This window comes from Pempheris klunzingeri, chromosome 12 (assembly GCF_042242105.1).
Source record: "Pempheris klunzingeri isolate RE-2024b chromosome 12, fPemKlu1.hap1, whole genome shotgun sequence".
Classification (NCBI taxonomy): Eukaryota; Metazoa; Chordata; class Actinopteri; order Acropomatiformes; family Pempheridae; genus Pempheris; species Pempheris klunzingeri.
This window is the reverse complement of record NC_092023.1, coordinates 3,007,477-3,029,790: the sequence shown is the minus strand read 5'-3', so window position 1 is coordinate 3,029,790 and position 22,314 is coordinate 3,007,477. Positions and strand designations below refer to the sequence as shown.

Here is a 22,314-nt window from a genome sequence, read left to right as displayed (position 1 = left end):
AGAAGAGGCAAGAATTTATTCATTCCCGCCCATGTTTCACCATGAAAGAGAATAAAAGAAATTGTTTTCAGTTTACAAAAAAAAATCTATTATGTTCTCTCGTTACAGAAAGTAAAACAGCTCCTTTCTTGTGAGTATGAATGCAAAGGTTAAAGAAAATCTCTGAACCACAAAAATGTATAGAATGCTACAACAGAAAATAAACATTGGGTACAATAACAGAAGTGTGACGAGGAAAGTGAAGCAATACATGAAAAAAAATGATGTATTGTTCATTTAATAAGCACATTTTCATGAGACTCCTTATTTGTTTTATTTTCAACCATAGATCTGATGTTGATATTATGTATTTTGATGGTTTTATTTAGGTTACAAGTCATTAAAGACTTGCTAGTAATAGTAATACTAGTTTTTATCGTGCTATGATTATGAATTACTAAGTGATTATGTGAATAAGCATCTTACAGCAGATTAGTGAGAAAGATGTCTGTAATCTGAAATCAGAACTGAGACATAAATGTGATGAGCCTTTAAAATGTAGATCATCTGCATTCGTGACACATTGTTATGTGATAGTGATACTAAAACAAAATAATTCTCTTATTTTCAGCAATAAGCCCTAAATAACACCTCCAAAGCAACAGAGGCCTGCAGAGGCTTGTGGCAAAGATAGAAATAATGACTAAATATTATTCATCAAGTTCACCCAGCAAAAAAAAAACTGAATTTACTGAAGCTTTAACAGCAAATAACTTTGCCAGAACATCATCATCCTACAATGTGCTGACTGAGGAAGCTGCAACAATGTGCTGATTGCACTGTACAGTCACTCAAGGGAACATGCTCCTTAATGATGGGTGAAGAAGAGAAAAGAGAAGGTGACGAATAGTGTGCTTAAACTGTGATTTATATAAACAAGATTACCCATTAATCATGTCACTGTAATGACTTCTGACCTCAGTGCAGCACGCAGCGCCTATGTACAGTCACATAAAACATTACTGGGATTGCAGAACCTTTTAGACAAAACAACCTAAATAATGATCAGACAGCTGAGCTGCCAACACTGTCGTACAGTAGAAGACAGAGCATGCCTTATAGCGTTTGTCAGACTGTCACATGGAGAACAAAACAACACTGTATGTAAAACCAAAGCAGGATTACACTGTATTATAGTGGAGCCATAACTAAAGACTGTTATCAAACGAGCGATTCATATCGACACCTGACTCGCTTTATTGAAAGACTGAAAAAAAAAAAAAGCAACTGTTCAGTCTCTCATCTTGCTCAAAGGTTTCCCTGTTCGTGGTTCACACAACCTTTAAGAAAGGTAAAGCATAATGATAAAAGCTGGCAGAAATGTGAATAGAGCATTTCTCTGGCTTCTCTCCATTAATTCTCAAAAAGCTCAAACACGTAGCACGCAGAAAGAGTCTGGAGCACCTCTTTCTCCAAACTGCTGCATGAAGATATGCTGAAACCACAAGATTCTGCAGGAAGAGCAGAACAAATAGATGCACCGACTCACTGACCAACGACCGACCGCTAAGAAAATTCAATATGTCTGGTAATGGAGGTGGGAATGAAGTGTCATTATGGCTTAATCACATCCATGAACGTGAGTGGATATAGCGCTGCACTGATTTATTAGTACGCAGCTTCAACTGTTGCCGTCAAAATGAATTTTGGCATTCAGTATGCAAAAAACACTCCTTGACTTCTCTGATGGCTGAAGCAAATAATATGATAATACCATCAAGTGACACAACGAGTTACAGTACTTCAGAGAGAGAGACGAGATAACACAGCACACCATCAAAGCAGAATAACTTTACAATCAATTCCAATCAGGCTGCCAAAACACCATGTGATGAATCATACTAAGACAGCAAATTAACTATCATATATATATATATATATATATATATATATATATGTGTGTGTGTGTGTGACACACAGCTACAGAAGCACCACGCTTGTGTTTTTGTGAAAAGTTGTGATGCTGTTACACATGTTAGAACAAATATCTTGCATGAGTTCTAGCTGGTTTGAGCCAATCCAAACTGTATTCTCTGGCCGCTTGCTCTCTTGGGGAAGCCTGTTTCCTCAGATGAGCTTAGAGCAACAGAAAAAGTAATGACTTGTACTATGCTGTGCGTAGGCCTAATAATAAAAGCTGCTTCTGTGGGAATTGGGCCATGCGTGTCAGGTTTTGCTCTCCAGAGTCGCAATACCGCAGAGATTTCCCCCCTCTCTCAACTGGGGAAGGATAAATTGATGATACAGAGAGGAAGACAAATGAAATTAATCTTCCCAGTACCTGACAGGAATCGGCTTTAGAGAGCACACACACACACACACACACACACACACACACACACATATATATATATATATATATATATACACACGTGCACGCTAGAAAAGCTTGATATCTGTCTGAGTGGAAAATAAGACAAATGGATTGAAGTAAAACAACAATAGTGTTCAGAGACTAAAGAGGCTGATGAAATGAAATAAAGGGAAGTAACAGACAATGAGAGGTTTTCATCAGATAAAAAGGTGACGTGACTTTATCTCTTGTTAGCTTTACTGAAAAGCAGAGGTAGGCGGGCTAATTAAAAGCAAGCATTGTGGAACAGTTTTTGTTTTTTACACTAAGCCAGATCTGTGATCGGTGTTGCCTCAATAGCACGTGGCCACAGCAGTCATGGTAAGCTTTTTAGACTCTCATATTGATCTTCATGTCACCTAGGGGCGAAAGTGCTACCTGAGAATCCGGGACGACAGAGACACTCGAAGCCCCCGGGCGTGTTGATACAGATGCCCTCATGTAGGCAAGGTGAAACGTCACACTCGTTCACATCCAGGTCACACAAAGTTCCAAAATAACCAGGAGGGCAAATGCAGTGGAACCTAAGGAAGACGTGATAACACTCAGTCATTAAGAAGCAAAGTGAAACACAGTGAGGATCAGTGAGACTGTAGACAGAAGTTATTAGATGCTTTCGCTCCTACTGGAAGAATAAAATAAGCAGAATTATTTTTCTTAGTATAAAATCGGCCACACTCGAGGCAAACTGCAGATTAAGACCCGTTTTTTCGTTCTCAGAATGACCGGCAGCTCTTCACACAAAAATGAACAATGTGAGAGCAATTAAGTTTCCCTGCGTGTAACTTAATTTGAATTATCTTCGATGACTTATTACTAAAGGGAAGAGCTTAACCTGTCCAATAATGCGGTTCACTCAATTCAAATCCCTATCTGCAGCCTGCGGTGGGTCTAATAGCCCCTGACCACACACCTCAGAGGAGATGCTTATCCTGTTTGGAAGAAAAACACATAATTAGACACCTCTGCTGCATCATTTGATTAGTTGAGTTAGTTTGAGTTAGTTTGATTAGTTTTTAATCAGTAAACCTGTCACATCATATCAAATTTATGTAATATGCTAAATGATTTTTATTGTCGTGTAAGCTGTGCCGGACCGACCGGAGACATCTTTGTCAAAACAATTAATTTTTTTATTGTTATGTCACCTGAAGCCGCCTGCTAGTCAGTGACATTTAGTTTCATCCGTGAAAGCCTTTGCAATACAGACAGAGATTATTTGACTGATGCAGAGTCAAACTCATGGTATCTTAACAGATAGGATGGGTAAACATGAGACAGCGAGGACTGCGTGAGTATACTGAAGAGTCTTACTCATCACCGGCGTGCAGATGGACTTGTTCGGCTTGTTGGGTCAGGGAGATGGAGATAGTGGCGTGTGCAGTGTTTGCGGTGGGCAGCGAGGTTAAAACACACCTGATGTGAACTCCCTGGACTGTGCAATCAGAGGAGCGCTCTGAGCAGGGCCAGGTCACATGGGAGTGAAATCATGACGGGAGACAAACTGGAGACAAACCATTTAGGACTCAAATTGGCCCTGGGACTTCTCTACCCATCTGTCCGACTAAGCCTGGAAGCCCCGGGGCTCCCATTAAGCACAGCAGAGAGAAGCACCAGTGGAGTAAAGCCCAATCTAGATACATGATGTGTTCCTGCTGAATTCACTCTCTGTCTTTGGAATAGCAGCTTATGTGTGTCAAGGATGAAGACGGGCTCGTTATATAAACCGGAACACTTTGAAGAGGAACAACATAAATTTGTGTGTTTTCTTTGGAGACAATTTGTTCGTTCGCCTTTCAAAACAAACTCAGAAAATTAATTCCGCCTGGCCTTTACTGATACGTGCAATTTTCAAAACCGCACTCCGAACAAAGGCTAAGATGCAAAAGTCGAAGCAAAAACGTGAGTAATAGTCATCAAGTCACTTACTTGTTCTCAAGGTCTCGACAAACCCCAGCATTGTGGCAGGGGCTAGAGGTGCACTCGTTGATGTCTTCCTCACAGCGAAGGCCAGAAAATCCCATTTTACAATCACAGCTGGAACAGAGAAAATCATTAATATTGATATTTTGTCTCCGATGGAAAAAAGAAGATCTATCGGTTTACTACTGCCACACTCACAGAGGGATAAAAATCATTAGAAGTGTAATGATACTAATTACACATTATATTTGGTCTGATTGCAGTGGTAAATGGTAAACAGTCTGTGTTTGGAACGCGCCTCTACATCACATCCTCATTCACCCGTTCACACTTCATTCATAAAGGAGGAACCTAAAGCTGGAGCAGACAGTTCTTTCACACTCCAGGGTTCAGTGTCTTGCCCTAGAAAGCTTCGACATGTTGACTTAGAGGACCTTCCGACAGACGGACGACTGACTCCACCTGGAGTAACATGCAGCCACAACACGTAGGCCTCGACTATGACTGTTTAACTAAACCCAAAGCTTTGCATGACAAGAGCAATTAAGGCAGATGTTTTTGGAGATGGTTAACAATTTGACCTCATTTCGACCTGAAATGGTACATTACTAAATCCATTAAATACATTTAAAAAGGGCGTGAGCTCAGAACAAATCCATTAGCTGAGGGTAATCCACTGGCACAATGACAGCACGGTGGTTTGAAAGCTGTACAGGACTGATGGTAGCTGGTCCTGATGCTACTCTGGGCTTACTAATGTTAAAAGTCCATCACAACACAGCCTGACATTCTCTTGCCTCCTACGAAATGAAAAGCTAGTTGTGGATGATGCTCTTTACCTGTAACTGTTGACCCGGTCCACACAGTCACCCTGGTTTTGGCATGGGTTTGAGCTGCACTCATTGGTGTCAATTTCACACCAACTTCCTTCAAATCCTGAAAGATAGATGAGATGGTCATGGATCAGCAAGCCCCACTACATCCTGAAAACGTCGGGGCCGATGATAACAAAGGCCCCAGTGAATGCTATTTTAATGGAACTAGTAGCCCCTGTAGCATATCTCATCTTCCAGCTCTCAGCACTCACTGTTTCCCCTTTGAGAGTGTGTAAGTCTAATAATACTTTGGTGCCACAGACAGATTGGTCTGAGGGTTAGTGGTTTGGGGTTTGGGAGGTGTGTGTCTGTGTGCGCAGCCGTGCATATGTGTGTGTGTGTGTGTGTGTGTGTGTGAGGGAAAGCAAGCGAGTAGGGGGACATCTTGTTAAGTTAGGGTAAGAGGGAGAGGCTAAGCCCAAGAGCTCTTTTGCCCTTGTTCATTAGGGGGTTGAGGGGCAGGATGGCTAAGCAGATCAGCATGGATGTTTTGTTGTACTTTTGAAGGCAGCCTGGGAGCTTGTAATGTTCTGCCTGTCGGAGGTATTCCTCTGGTGCTTGGTAAGATGGTTTTGTGCTGAAAAAGTCAAATTAAATGAGTTTTATGAAGTAAAAAATAACACTGAACTATAGCACTGGGATGTTTTAGTTATTACCATTTATCTGAATCCATGTGGTCTAGACTTCCCTCTTTTCCAATAGTACATCCAAATCGCAATTAAAATACATGATTAAACAAAAAAATTGGTAAATATACACGTTGAGAGGATTCATGTTAGGTACACAATATTCTGATTAAGTCAAAAACTGCATATTCAGACACAAAAATTAAAGACCACAGATAATCAAGCACAGTTACCAGTTCTCTAAGGCCATCATGTGCTGTCGTACCATTCATTTTTTAGGACTGATCCTGCGATTGCATTCATCCTGGTATGATTAATGACTCAAAGATACCATTTCCTGTTCAATTCCACAATCAAACTCTGAGCTCAGACTCCCAAACACTCAGACTGCAGAGCACCATCTGCCATGCATAACTACAGGCGATACAAGCACACAGCAAAGCTTTAATAAAAGTAGCTTATAATGGGTGCGAGTGCCATGTTATGGTTTTATTACGTTACTCTGCTTCCTCCAGTTAGAGCTACTTGTATCAACAATAACTAGGTTTTAAATTGTTTTTGAAGCGAGCCACGTAGTTTAATCTCACAAATGTGAACCCTGCAGAGTTAAATATGAGGAAAACGTTCATATTATGTTTTATCATCATATTGGATTTGTCATTTTTGCCGTTTCCTACGTCTCCGGTCCTGTTTGCAGTAATTCCATATAACATTATATAATGCTCTATGATTATTGGTAATTTGTGTTATTTCAGCGCTACTGTAAACCACAGACAGCAGAACATGATATAGATATAGATTAATCCAGATGAATACAGCAATCATAAGCCATTATATGTGGTTTGACATTTCAGCCAAATGAAGCTCAGTCCTGGTGATTATTAAGTAAAAAATGGATGAACAACTGGATGAAAGTCTCTAAGCAACTGTCCTTGTGCATTTTTTAACCAGTTAAATAAATTACATTGTATTCTATTAAAAATGATGAGAGACGTCCAACACATACAGATGAAAAAAAAAAACAGAGAGAGACAGCTTTGTGCATCTTGGGACGTGAGAAAGTGAGGGAATCCATGAGACCACAGAGAGCACAGAGCATCTGGTGAATTATGGGACAGCGCAGGTTTCCCAAGCTGGTCTGTCAGTCAAAGCAATGGCGAAGCACCTCGGGGACTATTTCGAATGTCACCGCAACGTAATGCATCTTCTGCCACTAGCAGTGACTGGAGGCTTCTCTCGCTGACAGAGAACAGAGAGGGATACCCAAAGCGCATCCTCACGCAGTCATTCCATCATCTGGCTGCAGCTATAGTATGTGATCACTGCACCTGCCACTGAATGTCTCCGAGGAGAAGAAATTATGGGTAATCCCCGGTGGATGGTGAACTAACTTTGATGGACGCTTCAATTGAAATATGAGTGATGTCTTCATTTTAAGAGCGTCACTTTGGTTTGCACCACTACGTTTGTGACTGTAGTCTTCTTATCAAAGTTCCTGCCCGTCTGGTGTTAAATTACTCACCGCTTGTGCATCATAAGTGATGGTCTTTGTCTGTGATGTCATCTGTGTGCTGTCATACAGTATATCAGACGTCACTGATCTGTGAGAGACTCTCACGTTCAGTTCATCACTCCAAGTTAACAAGTGCCAATCTATTGGCAATTAATCAATTGTTGTGCTTCTATTTGGGCATTTCACGCAGCGTTAAGACACAAAACCAAGACTCATCAAACCTGCCTGATTTCAAATGATAAAATAAATATTTCTCTAATGTTTGATGATAGAGACGTGAAGACATCACTGCAGATGATGGTTTACAGGTGATGAGTGAATGCTATCAGCACTGTACTAAGCATATGGTTGTGCATAACGACAGCTGAAATTGTGCTACTCTTTGCATGCAATGTGTCCGGATTAAAAATTTAACCAGGCACAAATATTCAGTGAGCACAACTAGCTTCCTGAGAGGTTGAATACCTTCTATTCTGAACTCATCATGAGCGTTCGTGTTGTGCTGCCCACACACCAAACTGTCAACCTGGCACTAAAGATATCGCTACCGTCTTTGACTGAACAAGAACTTCCTTCTAATACAAGGGAAATTAATTGCCATGATTGTTTTGTTGACAAGAAAAATGTGCCGGCACTGTGGCAGGCTGCCTTCGCACAGGAAGCACAAAACAAAAGCAAGGGGCCAGCGTGTGGCCGCCCTGATCAATCACTGCACAGATACAAACGAGACGGAGCACTGCTGCACATCTTGAGTCCATGTTACATGATATATGTGCTGTCTATTCAAAATGATAATTGATAAGATGATCACTATATTAACAGTTTCATGCATAGAGGTCACTGCAGTGTGCAGCTATTCAAAAGCTGTTTTCTTGTATATGCATGAGTTTTGATGGCATAGTTGCACATCAGCCAAAGCGAAAGTGAAACCAAGATGGTGGACAGACACCAAACACCAAGTTGCTCATTTCTTTCTGTTCAAACCTTCTATAAAAAGAGGCCATGCAGGTCAGAAAAATATGGTGACATCAAGTAACATCTAAGGAGTCATGCAATTGCTACATTTTCCAAGTATTGATTTTATATTGGGAGGAAATTATGATTAATCACATGTCAACTGAATTGCACATCATGCATCACTGGCTATATTTCAACTACTGGACATGTAAAAATATCTTTATAAAATTTGGGTTGAAAAAACAAAGTTCAAACCTTGTTTTTCATGCCTAAAGATAAATAATAGATAATAAGTAAAAGAAATATAAATCCTGACTGAGGTTATCATAATTCATGCGTGAAAGGGTTAATACAGCTGTCAGTTCCAAAAATTCCACTTCTTTTGTCTGTGAAACTGTATCTGGCACAGGCAGACACATCATCAGTACTTCACAACTAACTCTCAACAATTAAAAACAAATATTAACAGACAGCCGTATATCACATCAGTCATCATAGCTGTGCTCCTCACCGTCAAGCAGTACAGCATACTTGTGAGTCCTTCACATGCACTCACCAAAAACTGGGTTACTTGAATAAGTGGGTTAAGAATAGAAATCTCTTTGCATGTAAACACCAGCCACTGCAGCCAATTTACCCCACTGCTACACACCTGGACCACCTCTTCAGCACTGCTAATGATGGCACAAAATGATTAAACACAGAGTTTATTTAAAATGTGTTTACTGTACAGCTGTTAGAGACCCAGGCCTATTTTTATATATTATGTATAAATGTAGACACTAACCTCTTTCTCACAGTGTTCAGCAAGTACAGTATTTAACCATTTCTCACTGTCTTCACCAGTGTTCACTGTTTACCCATGACCCTCCTGTTTTACCTCTCACAAACTGGGGCTGCTGATTTACAGACATCACAACCTGCCTTCATTTTAACAGTGAAACCTGGTGTAACATGACGACACTGCTCAATTTAGAATCTTTTGTCAATTAAAACAGTTTGCAGTCTGTTTTTGGTAATGAGCTTTAGAAGTCATCCCAGGCCACCTGCAAACTTAAATGGCCAAAAACTATTACAATGTGTTCCTAATTCCAACTTTGACTGTGATCATTCACTGTTGTCTGCTTGTAAAAGCGTGCACACTATAAACCCATAAGTCTGCTAAATGTTAAAAGGAGAAGAGGTAAAAAAAAAGCGCCAAGTGAAGCAGACTGTGCACAGGTGCACTGTCTCAGAGGTCTGTGCTAAAGACAGCAACCTCCATTAAACGACCTAAAATAATGGAAATACACGAGTTGGCTCGTATTGTATGTCTCTATAATATCATCCACACTTTATAACCATGTCAGCGCGCCTGTGCACCATGTAAGAATAATCTGACTATGCAGGGAATTTTAAAGCTCCATATTTTTAAAAATGACCATTAAATCAACCAATATTTTGCAATGTGAAAGGGTTGCGAGTACTGCTGATCCCACTGAGAATCAACACCAAGTCTGCACCTTTATGCAGCTTTGTGTTTTTGTTTGCTGCTTCATTTGTTGGAGTGTGAAAGATATCTTTTTGTCTGCATACATGATACAGAAACCTAACATGTTCAAAATCTGTTACAAGAAAGTTACAAGACAAGAGGACTCCCAAACAAGATGCCCATGTTGCTCTGCTGTAACTGGATATTTAACAATATGCGCCTGTTTGCTAGCATGTTTACCATAAGAACATGTTAATACTGCACCCATAAGTAGTTATTGTAATTCAACATTTCAACACAAAGCAAAAAAAATAAAAAATTGTAACTTTAACTTTAAATATTAGCTGTGCCCGAGGGCACAATTTGCATTCGGAAATGTGTGGGACATGCTTCTGCCACTTTTCAAAATTCCAGGTTTTTCACAGTTACAATTTGGTTAAATGACTGAAACCTCTCTTAACGGTGTCCCCCCCTACTTCCCAGCTGTCATAATCCAAATGAGCACACTGACATGATACAACTGCAGATGCACACAACGAGGTCGCCTTAGGCTGTTACTGTGCACTTAGCAAGCAATAAGCAATAAGCTTCATGAGATGTTGTGAGCTCTTTGGTGACTGCGAGTTTTGCCTCTCAGGCTACACACAGGCTGCCTTTAGATATTTGATTGGTGGAGCCTGTTGGGGGTCTGCTTAGCCTGGCAGCTTTGCCGACAGCACAAACCAAACAGTGATGGAGAAATAAATCAAAGAGAAAAATAAGTTTTAGGTGTTTTTATTCACAGATAATAATATTCTTAGTAAACAATGTGTAAATTATTCTATGTTTCCTAAAAAGATAAACTCAGTGGGCCGTAGTTAATTCATTGTGCCGCCCAACATCTGAAACTGAAGCTATGCCCCTTGGCTATGCTATGTGTAGAGACTTTATTCTGCCAGCGCTGTGGTAAGTCTCCACAGATTTACATACAGATCATTTGGGTACCTTTACCTGCTGTGAAGCTTTCAGGGGTTAAACACTGAAACGTTAGAAGATACTAATAACTGCAACAACAACAAAAAAAAAAAAAATGCATAAAGGGAATATGTCTGATACCTCTGTGTGCTCACTGATGCCTTTTCCTGCCTTTTTTGATGAAGCTGTTGTTCGGGCTGAAAACAGAGGTCTCGAAGCTAAAATGGAAGAACAGAACCACCTTTTGCCCTCAGCGATGGAACATCACTAACACGCTGAGACCTTTGCTTACCGAAGGGGCACGCTCTCATACTGAGACTGAACACTTGCTACATTTTAATTTTTTGCTGCCTTCACATTCAGATTATTAGAAAATAACTGCTTCTGCATATAGAGCCATGGGTTACATCCAGTGAACTTTGCTTAGAAACACTCTCTTGTCATTGACTGCCTCTTGTCATGGAGAGATTCCTTTGAAATATCTTTCACCTCAGTCTTGTATGATTGGAAGAAGTGGTTATTTTGGAGGCTCACTGTCCCAATACAGTGGTTCAGTTCCATTAAGCTTCAGTAATGAATTAAAATACAACACAATTGTTAGTCTTCTAGTTAAATATAGTGTTTGTTATATATAAGTTTAAATAGCAAGATGATTATTGTTTGAAACATCTTGTGAACTAATACAAAACAACACAGCAAATGTGGTTTGCGTGAAATAAATGACTCAGTATGTCAGTATGTAGAGAGTTTAGCAGTTTATGCCCAAAAGTTAAGGTGTATTATGTTTAATATCACTATGCAGTACAGAGAAAATACAGTACGAAGAGAAGGAAAGGTGTCAGTGATAGCTGCATACGTCTGTTGGGCATCTGGTCCATAAACTGAGACACATCTACTATAATTCAGATTGTCCACCTCATCTTAAAAAAGACAAAAAAAAAGAATAATCACTTAAAACGAATACAGCAATAAAAGACTATTTCAACACATCTTTGGCAACACATGTTGTCAACACATCTTTTTCAATATCACATTAAGTGTGTGTCAGTCCTCTTGTTGGCACGGCTTCAGAGTAGCTCATTAACCAACTGTTTGGTAGGACACAATCTCAATCTTGTGGAAGGTGAAGGCTAGTGTAGCATGCCATGCAAATCAAGGGGTTTGTTCTCCATCTGGCCAGGAACACCTCTGGGGATATTCTGAGCCATGGAGACCAAATGCTTTTTGCATGTAAAGGGACCACACAATCCTTCTGCATTAATATGCTACACTGCAACAGTCATATTTCTCCTCTTAAAGCAATAGACTAAAGCCGAACGGATCTCACTTCGAATAGACAGAAATGTCACTTTTAACACTGAAATATACCAACTTCTCACCCGGTGAAAAGGTGTTAAACACGCACACGCTAATACAGATGGAAATTATGTAACATATTATGTAGTCTTTAATCACTTTAAACATTAAGTGCTATAGTCACAGTGTTCTTTCTATTATGTAAATTCAAAAAATGTGACACATCCTCACTTTTAGTCATCATCCACTTGAAAAAAAAAAAAATTAGGACATCTCAAATTGTAATCCTTAAATTATTATTAGAATTATGAACTGTAAATCTGAAAAATTGCAAAACTAATGTGAGTTGCTGCATGTAATCCAAAGGATATCATGTTTTGAGCTGATAGTCTGTTTGCTTACTTGAACTACGAAGTACTTGAGAATTGACTATGTGAGAATGATTTACTTATTTTTACATATATTCATTTTTCCTTAAAATAAATGAATATAGGACGGACTTCTATGTTTACATATTTAGGACTCGTAGTAGTTCTTAAGTGTCATGGATGCTACATTTCTGTGTATTGTAAACACATTAGAATCTAAAAGAAATAGCTGCTCAGACTTGCAGTGCTGTGAACTAATGGTTTGCAACATAATTTAACACCAATTATTTGTAGTGTAAACAGTCTTTATCCACAGCGTTTGAAGAAAATGTTATTTTAGCTGTCAAGAAGCTTAAAGCTCCTGAATGAGATGAAATTAAAAGACCCTTTAGTTGTAAACAGATGCATCCTGGACAGACTGAGAGAGAGGTCCTGTATCAGATTTAAATCAGGGGTGTTGCAGTATACATGTGCAAACTGTTCTCCGTGTAAACAGTTAAAAAAAAGAAAAGCAAGGGCACCCGAGCCTCCAGACTGTGTACAGGACTCACAATCTGATGTACCTCTGCCTCGTACCGTAGTCCGTGCTGAGTGATGCTATGTGTGTTTGTTTCATTTGTTGTGGTTGTCGGCCAGTAACCCTCACCCCAACCTCTACCCCAACTCTCCCATTTTCAGGTTGCTCTTCTATCAGGCTTGGCACTCCCTGCTGAGGCTCCTCATTAAGAGGAAAGTGGAACATCTGTGCTGGTCAGGCAAGATGACTTAGGCCTCCTGGCCAGAGCCTCAGTGGAGAGTCACTGCGAGGAAGAACAAAAACTTCCTACAGAAACGCTCTACATTCAAGAAAGGATAAGTGCTTCCCTTATATTTTCTTTTAAGAAGATTCTCTTAGCTGGCTTGGGTTTTATTCTGGCCTCCAGGTTCACACAGCACACCTTTGTAGACAAAACTCATTTCCATTGTGGCTGTGTTTTACAAATCCCTTTAATGCTGCTCCCAGTAGGTACCCCCTAATGGCTGCCTTTTAGTTCCCGTTGAACTGACGAACAGTAAAGTTGCCACATCACCCTTTCTGTGAGACTGATGTAGTCTTATGAAGTCTCTTGGGGAAATTATGGCTGCACACTTGGCTTCATAACACATTCAGTACAGTAAGTTTGAGAAAAATGATCATTGAATCCATTGTGCGAAGTGCTTATCTTTAATAAAAGGCACCTGTCAGCTGCTATCGGATATTGTTGTAATACTGTCCATTAAAATACAAGCCACCGCCGGAGCATTACTGTCGTCTCCTGGGTATCTTGACTTTAAATATCAGGGTCTCTTCAATTAACAACTAGATTAAAAGTCGAACGCAGCCAGAATCTGAACACAGGATCAGAAACAGATGAACCCGTAACCGAACACTGCTTTTTAGAGCTTTTCAGGAACATGGTGGAACGGTTAGGCTTAAAGCTGGGGTTGGACTCTCTTCCTCTCTCCTCCTCCAGCTCTCCCTGCTTAATTCCCTCCCTCCTCCTTCCCCGCACCAGAAGAGCACGAGCGTATGTATGCATATCATCATCACAGGGAGATGTTTCTATCATCCTGACTGTGATCATGATCCCAATGCTGTTATACTGTATCGTGGCAATTCGTCCCGTTTTCTTTGCAAACGCGTGGACCTTTAAAGCGCTTTGAGATGATAAACTGTGAGCTTTGGCAGTCGTTGCGGTGAGCAGGAGGCTACGCACTTTGAGCGACATTCAGCATAGCCAGTCATCACCTGTTTTCTATGTTAATCTACATACACAACTCATGGAAGTACTACAACAGGTCTTATACTACGTCCGTGACACGACCGAACAAACCACTGCAACAAACTCAGACCTGACATGAAAATGAGTTGCAATGAGGTAGCCTTTTCTTAATGATGATGTTTTCTTGTGTGACTAATTGTTGACTATGTCTGTGCTATTTATCACAGTAAGCACATTAGCAACATTTTTCCGTCCCAGCGAATGTCAACTAGTTTTCTGCCCAGCCTTAAATAAAACACTTTTTTTTGCAGTATATAAGCTACAGCCTGCCATCTGGAGTGTAAATATTCATTACATAAACACATAATAGAGCCAATTTCTTTTTTTATAAGGATCCCTTAAATTAGTTTTTCTAAAGAATTATGTGTGAGATGTATAGACGTAGATATAGTTTAAAATAAAACACCCTCTGGTGGACAAACGTAAAATGTAAAAGCACAAACACAAACACATCTTCTTATCAGAACACCAATATATACATAGATATATACAGATGTATATATATCATAGAGATATACTGCATATGCAGTAAGGTAATGGTGGCCAATAGATTGGTACTGGCTGATTTATTGGTCTAGTCTAATATCAACATAAATAGAAATAAGCAGAAACCAGTGCACTGATTGGTTGGTTATACTGCTGAGCCAACATCACAACATCTTTATTGTTTATAGGATCCAACGCAATCATGTCAAACAGCACGTAGCAGCTTCATTCTTCAACTGCACTTCAATAACCCCACTAACTGCAAAACACACGCAAAGTCTAGACAACTGATATATTCCATAATATGGCCTCGTTAACAGCACAAACCCCCATGTCTACCCCGAGGCGTGTTTCACCACGCTGCAGCTGCCATGATTTCCAAAGTCTACGTATAAGAGAACACGCCGTCTCTGCTTGAATGTGGACCAGTTGGATTCAGCTAAGCTGCAGTTGGAATGTGTACAATGTGACATTTGGGCTGTACACCAATTGTGACTGGTGCTGTACATAAGTACATACCGCTGCCATACTGTATATTGTGCCAATTACACCACCAAGGTCTTTGACTCAAATGTCTGCCATCTCATGTTGTATAAGCACATTATTCTCCACAGCCTTCAGTTGTACCCTGCACTTCTGTAACACACCATTCAAAATGACCAATGAGCACACTTAGAAACCATGGACGTCTATTTTTATTATGCATTAGTCTGTTGATTATTTCTTTGATTCATCAATGAATCAGATCATCCTGTGCCGTGGGAGATCGGTTTTAAGTGCATTGTTTCCTCTAGAATTATTTTCAGCAGTAGGGGGGAAGGGTTTTGTGCACATGTGCTGCCAGCGTTTGCACTGAACATAAGAATGTTTTAAAAATATGAAATATAATGACACTTGACTGCAAAACAAAAGTTCTGAGTCCCATAGTTGATATTTCCTAAAATTTTGACGCAGAATTATTTGGAGTGACGTAGCCAGCTCCACGACACAACAAGCAACAACACAGACCAAATGAGTCAGTGGTTAAATTACTTTTTAAATCAAATTTTATCTGATTCGTTGTTGCAGACCTAATTTTGTCCATCTCAACTGTGGGGGATGAGATTTTGCTCATGGCAGTAAATCTGGCAGACATATGCAGACAAATTCTGATTTAATTAGGCCAGGGAATAATATAGGGCCTACAATTTTCTTGACAAATAACCTACATTTAATGGTAAATAACGAGTCTATATAAATGTTTCACTGGACTCAAGCCATGGATTGTATAACAGCTCTGTGTTTGTTGAGTAGTAGCTATGTAGGATGGATTTATGGTGAATAATAATGTGAGTAGTGAGTCACAATGCTTGTGTGAAGTGAAAACGACCAAGCCCACGCAAAGCTCTTGGTATAATGTATGCAGCCAGCACCTAATTTCCTATTCCTCTCCAAGGAAGCCTTCTGAAACTACCCCAGTCGCTCTATTTATATCTGGCAACATCTTTTCATCTCTGTGCTGATAGAGCCATTAGGTACAGCACAACCCTATAGCATCTTAACCTGCACACTGATAAGCCTGCATGTTTAAACACTATATAATTTTCTAAGTTATATGAGGCTCACTGATAAACCTCCTAATAGGTCGTGTGAACAAAGTAAGTGGTCATTGTCATTGCTCCATTACTAATAAGCGCGTCTGCTCCATTACTATCATGAGCTTGTGAATTGAACATGAAATAGATTTTCAGTGGACGTGTGTGTGTCTTTTATGAGCGCATGTGAAAGAGCAAACAGCACAACCAGGATGTTTCACATACACAAAGTAACCTGATCACTTTAAACATTTAAAGGAGGGTTTTATTTCCAAAACTTTTCCGGTCGCAGTAATGGAATTTGCTCGTTTGTATCGGCGCTCAGCCACTCTGTTTTCATTCTTCTGTGTGAGTTTGTGACTTTGGATCTAATGGTGACAAGTTTCCTTGGGACAAATGAAAGCAGACGCCAGCTATGGTGTATGATTAGGTGAAACATACCCATTTATGCACATACTGAGCATATGAATGGGCAGTGGAGAAGTGGATATTGCTCCAAGCACTGTGGGTCGTTTCTATTGTCATTTGCATCCATTGTCACAGATATGAATACATGCGGTTTGCATAAGGTTCTTTAAACAGCCTGTGGTGCAGACCTCCAGAAAAATCTGCTTTCTTCTCTGTGTTTGCCCAATTATGAACATACTTTTGTATGTAGGGATACGAGCTTGAGGAGCAAGGATTTAAATTTACAAATTTCAGAGCATATAAAATATACAGCATTCTGACCATGAAAGCAAAACTGTTGGGCTTTGTTAGTGTGGATTTATTAGCCTTCCTTCTTGCTAGCAGAACCTGCTAATACAGATACAGATAGACTCAAAAACGTGGAGGGAAAGTATTTATTCAATTTGGAATTCTGGTATTGTGACATTTTGTCAATTTGAACAGAATTAATTGGCATGTCATGTCAAATAATTAGCTAAAATGCTATAATTAATGTTTTGAGCAGCTTCTATCTGGATATGTTTTCATATCTATATTGTAAACCCAGTTACTGCTGTTTACAGTTGTGATAAAATGTCCACTGGCAACACTTACTGGTCTTTATGTCAGTGAGTTTGTGTTGACCGAAACATGGTAAACGACGAGAGACACAGTTAAAAGGACGTCTGTGTTTTGCCGTGGTGATAGGAGCTCATGGGTTTATCCAGATTACTTGTTTGGACAGTTAAGAAATGAAAGACAGGAAAATATGTAACAATATCAGGCACAATAGAAAGATCTATTTAATTAGGAACTGATTGCAATGACACACCAAATGTATTAAGTGGTGATAAATGCAAATGAGGCTAATATGAAGTAGTCAAAATGAGCTGTTGTGAGCTTTTAGGATATATACTTTGAAAAAAGGGAAAACATGTTATCTAATTAATCAAAAGCTTGATGTTAATCTGGGTCTTGGCCTGGTCCTGTGACGTATAAATAATTATCATATGAGGGGGCAGTATGTGATGCGTACACAGTAAGGTTACAGCGCAGTACTGTAAGCAGTACACTAGCAGCCAATTCACCACAGACTGTAGAGAGAACAACGCAAAGCAAACCGAGATAAAAACCAGAGGGCAAGTTTTCATAAAAAGTAAAAAGGTCAAAAGTCACACTTTGCTGGCCATTCTTTACAAAAATTAAAGTAGAAAATGTGTAAGAATCCAGTAAATTTAATACAATCAATACAACACCCACTTCCTGGCAAGCCGGATTTGATCATTATACTTCACCCTCTTTAACCCATCTCCAGCCAATGACCAGATTTCAGCTCCACGGAGCGTTCAAAGGTAGCACAGTATTAAAATTGTACCTTTTTGTGCGAATCAGTCATTGTAGGAAAAAAAAAATGCATTTTTATCACTTTAAGTCATCCCTGTAGGAAAACCATCACTGCTGTTGTTTTTAGAGTACAGGCGTCAGATGTACAGTCCCACATAAGATTCATGCACAAGGAAACATCATTCATTATCATACATTTCATCTCATACATTTTCCAGAGAAGATACAAACGATGCATGCTTAACTGTGACAGGAATATTTTTCATCTTCTTTGCTAGAGCCTTTTGATGTATGATGTACACCTTAAACTTTTTTTTTTTTGAATTTGTGATTTTCAAAATACTTCAGCTGTGCAGATTGTCTACGGACAGTAACCCATTGAACAAAATGGTGTAGTTACACTCGAAAAGTGGGCTAAAAAAAAAGAAAAAAAAGCACTATTAGTATGAGGCTGTGGCAGTGTGTTCACTCACCAGCTGGGCATCTGCAGGAGGCTGTTCCATTGGAGCGTGTCAGGCAGGTGGAGTTGTTCAAGCAGGGATTGTGGAGAGGGTCACAGGGGTCATAAGGCTGGTTGCACAAGGGGCCACTGAAGAAGGGGGGACAGGTGCAGGAAAACTCCCCAGGTACATCTGACTCTTGACACTGAGCTCCATTTAGACAGGGCCCAGAATCACACTCATTCACATCCTCTGCACAGTCCACACCTGTCCAGCCTGGAGAGCACAAACACCTTGGATACGGCAGAAAGGAGATATGGCATGAATTAAAATGTAAACAAATGCATTTGAGACAAATTATTTAGAGGTTTTCTGAGGGTTAAAGTGTTATTCTCTCTGGGAAAACAGTGCTAAAAATGAATATAGCAGTGCTGCTGTGGGTTGATGCAAATAAACTACCTCTTGGCATATACATTTCTTTTTATTCAAATGATCCACGGGACACATTTTTCTGCAAACAAGCACACATCGCCACAGTACATATGTTGGCAGTGCATTCCTGGATCTGCGTGTGAGACTGTGTGGGGAATTTACAGGTTAATTGAACTACTGGTCAGAGCCTCTTTTAATTCTGGACAGCTGAATGTAGGACACAGGAGGTTAGAGCACTGAATGGGGATTAAATGGGAATGCGTGCATGCTAGACACAGACAGAGAAGCAGAGTACGTGTGAGCCTGAAGTATCTGCTCTTAAGGCAGGTGAATATTCCACTTGGTGGCAGTGAGTACCCAAGCACTACCAACCACTCTACCTTGCATTCCTTTCATCCTCCAACTTTTCCACCTGAAGCAGTTTTACATCTCCCCAGCGAGAGGGGGGCATTAGATGAAGCAGATACTCCAGCTTTTTCCTCCAATGAGTCACAGATCCCCTGAAACCTTTTCATGCTGTGAGCCATTGATTGACTCATTTGTTTTACCTGCCATCTGCAATTCATTATCTCCACTGCCAGTGGAAGGACATATTGCTATCTCTGAACGGCTTCTTTTTCTGCATTTATTAAGTGACTGATGCACCTCGTGAGGACAGTGCCCTCGAGCCAGCACACCTACTTGTAGCTGTTGAGAAGATCTGTGCAGGTGGCGTTGTTTTTGCAGGGCTGTGATAAACATTCATCAATTTCTTGTTGGCAGAACTCCCCCTCCCAGCCAGGGTGGCACACACACTCATAACTCTGCAATACACAGAAAAAAAACACAGAAATATAGTGACACACTACATCTGCACTTGTCTTGGTGTAGAACTAGTGACTAGTATTGATAACAGTGATGCAAACTATTAAAATAATAAACTAAAAAGTATTATATATGCATGTAGAAGCTGTTAATGAAGCCGCTGTGCAGAAGTCAAGGGGGCATTCTTACCTTATTAATACCTGTTACATTTCAGTAAACAAACAAGTGCAATGCTTAATATTCTTATTTGAATTCATCTAAAAAAAATATTGCAGAATAAAACCTCCCACTCACAAAAAGATCTTTCCTGTGGAAATCTGTTTAAACTGTGGAAGAGTCATGCTTGTCTTAAATTTTCACATTACTGCTATGCAGATGTATTCCTTTTACCACCCACCCTGTGGATAATATGCAAGCCTGTTTTCTGCATGCCTTTCAAACTATATGGTACAAGCCTTTATCAAACATGCAATATTACCGCTGCATGGTTTGTGTGGAAAGGAACTTCCACAGACAAGCAAACATGTAAAATATGTTTAATTTAGATTTCTTTCAATAGCCAAATGAGTATGTTGCTCCTACTGTACATTAAGAGACAGATTTATATATATATATATATATATATCTATAGATATATATATATAGATAGATATATATATAGCACATACCCTTGCTAATCTCCTTGTTTTTTATTTCCTCTATTCAGAGCAGTATGTGGACCACTTGTCCTTTATTTCATCATTGCAATCTGCATTATGATAATTAATCATGGCACAGGAGATGAATGGTTTGTTGTCTATTGCTTTCCAAGGTACTGGTTTAATTTAAATTCCACTTTGCATACAGGATGAAGTCAGTCATATGGTCAAGGGTTTTTCAGGATTCCTCACTGCCAACATCCTGTCTAAAGGTCCTGGGTGCTGCTGGTTGAATGCATGCTAATCTGTATTTCATACACTGGAGGGGAGCCGTTAAACTTTGTCTGATATAATTTGTACAGCGTGGGACCTATGGCGGTGGGGGGAAATGCCGTCATCTCATGATAAATTAGATACCTCCAGGAGACTCCAATTCCTTACCCCTGGCAATAGAACATAATCTCATTTTTGCTGCTAAGTCACCTTCAGGGACCGCAATTCTCCAAAATAAGCTAAAGCTCTGTGGAACACAGTGTTCAGAGAGAGGAATAGCTGCACTGTAAACAAGACTATGTGAAGGGGTTTCCAAAAACTGTCCCTATTTGAATAATGAGTTGAAAAAAACGGTGAAACAGAGAACCGTATGCCTAGAAAAATATTGGTTGAAATTTCATTATATGCCTCGTATCACAGCCCATTCCCTTCTTATGCAGTGTCCTTTTGTCTTTTGCTTTGGTGTATTTAGTTTATCTCAGAAAATTACACTGAGATGTTTCAACCAGGATTCTGTGCACGGACGGTTTTGAAACCTTATCATGGAATTCCTTGCAGACTATTTCATAATAGAGACAGGAAAAATGAGCATTTGTCCTTCAGTTATTCTGAAAAGACTACAGTAGCACTATTTTGAAAGCGGCGTGTCTTGACTAAGACGTTAGAACACACTAGTTTGCTTCCAGTAGTGCCAAAGACTACTAGAAATGTACCGATGAAAGCTTCATGTTAGATTTGTTGACATACTTGCACATGCTAGTAAACATTAATAAAATAATGATACAACATGTGGTTTAGTAATTTAGAATCTGGCTTTAATATTGGACAAAAGGTGATTCATTTTCAGATTTTGTGGTTAATGCGGATGAGAGCGTGCTGCGTGCCTGTTCCCGGATCTCAGTACAGCTTTACTGCGACTGGCGGATGTAAATGCAGAGGAGGTACACTGGGTGTTCAGGTCAGGTCGGTGTGGTCCCGGAACACGAAGGCAGCGTGCTCCCATCCGCACCCCAAGTGACAAGCACACCGAGAGAGCCGGTAAAGAGACAGACGGGCTGGATGGCCAGTAAAAACTTAATGGATTTTTTTTTTTTTCCAGCCCTACCACATTTCAGGACTGAATGCAAAAATTACTTTTTTTGTGAGGGAATTCGAGTTTTGCAGGGGAATATCAGTGTCTCAGGAGAATGCATATGCATTTTTTTCATCCATCACTGTATTTTTTCACCTGTTTTTTCTTTCCCCCACGTCCCTTTAGGGCCACCGTACATACATTTTTCTCCACACCCCCACAGGCTAACAATTGCTGCATGCTGTTTGTGTTAAACAGATCTCATCTTTCTCACATACATTATGCGCTTATTTTCAACAGCATATACTTATTTTAAATCCAAACATTAGTTGCGGACTGCACACCTGAAGTTATCTGTCTTTGTTGGAAGAAAAAGGACAAACCCAAAAGACTTCATCAATGACACATCTGTTTCACTGCTGCAATCTGTTAGCAAATAAGCAGCTGTTGGAAAAAGGCCCCTGGTACTCATTGCACATTTTGTAAGCAGCATGCGGCTCCCTAGGTCTTCTTGCAGCTGTGACAGATCAATGTTATTGACTTTAAAAACACTCAAATAACTACAAAGCAAAGCTGCAACTTGCAACTTCCTTTAAACCCAAATGTGTACATCCGGAGCAGACGACGTTAGCACAGAAGGAGCCGCAC

General features: G+C 39.9%; 1 protein-coding gene across 1 annotated transcript in view; it reads right to left on the bottom strand.

Annotated features, from left to right (window-relative positions):
• Positions 1-22,314, bottom strand: part of eys (eyes shut homolog) — a 161,923-nt gene that overhangs the window by 70,309 nt on the left and 69,300 nt on the right. The window contains exons 24-28 of the mRNA XM_070841569.1: positions 19,561-19,682; positions 18,481-18,740; positions 5,155-5,251; positions 4,322-4,429; positions 2,771-2,916 (exon numbers count right to left, since the gene is read on the bottom strand). Of these exons, the coding sequence (XP_070697670.1) occupies positions 2,771-2,916; positions 4,322-4,429; positions 5,155-5,251; positions 18,481-18,740; positions 19,561-19,682 (733 nt within the window). The remainder of the gene's footprint in view (positions 1-2,770; positions 2,917-4,321; positions 4,430-5,154; positions 5,252-18,480; positions 18,741-19,560; positions 19,683-22,314) is intronic.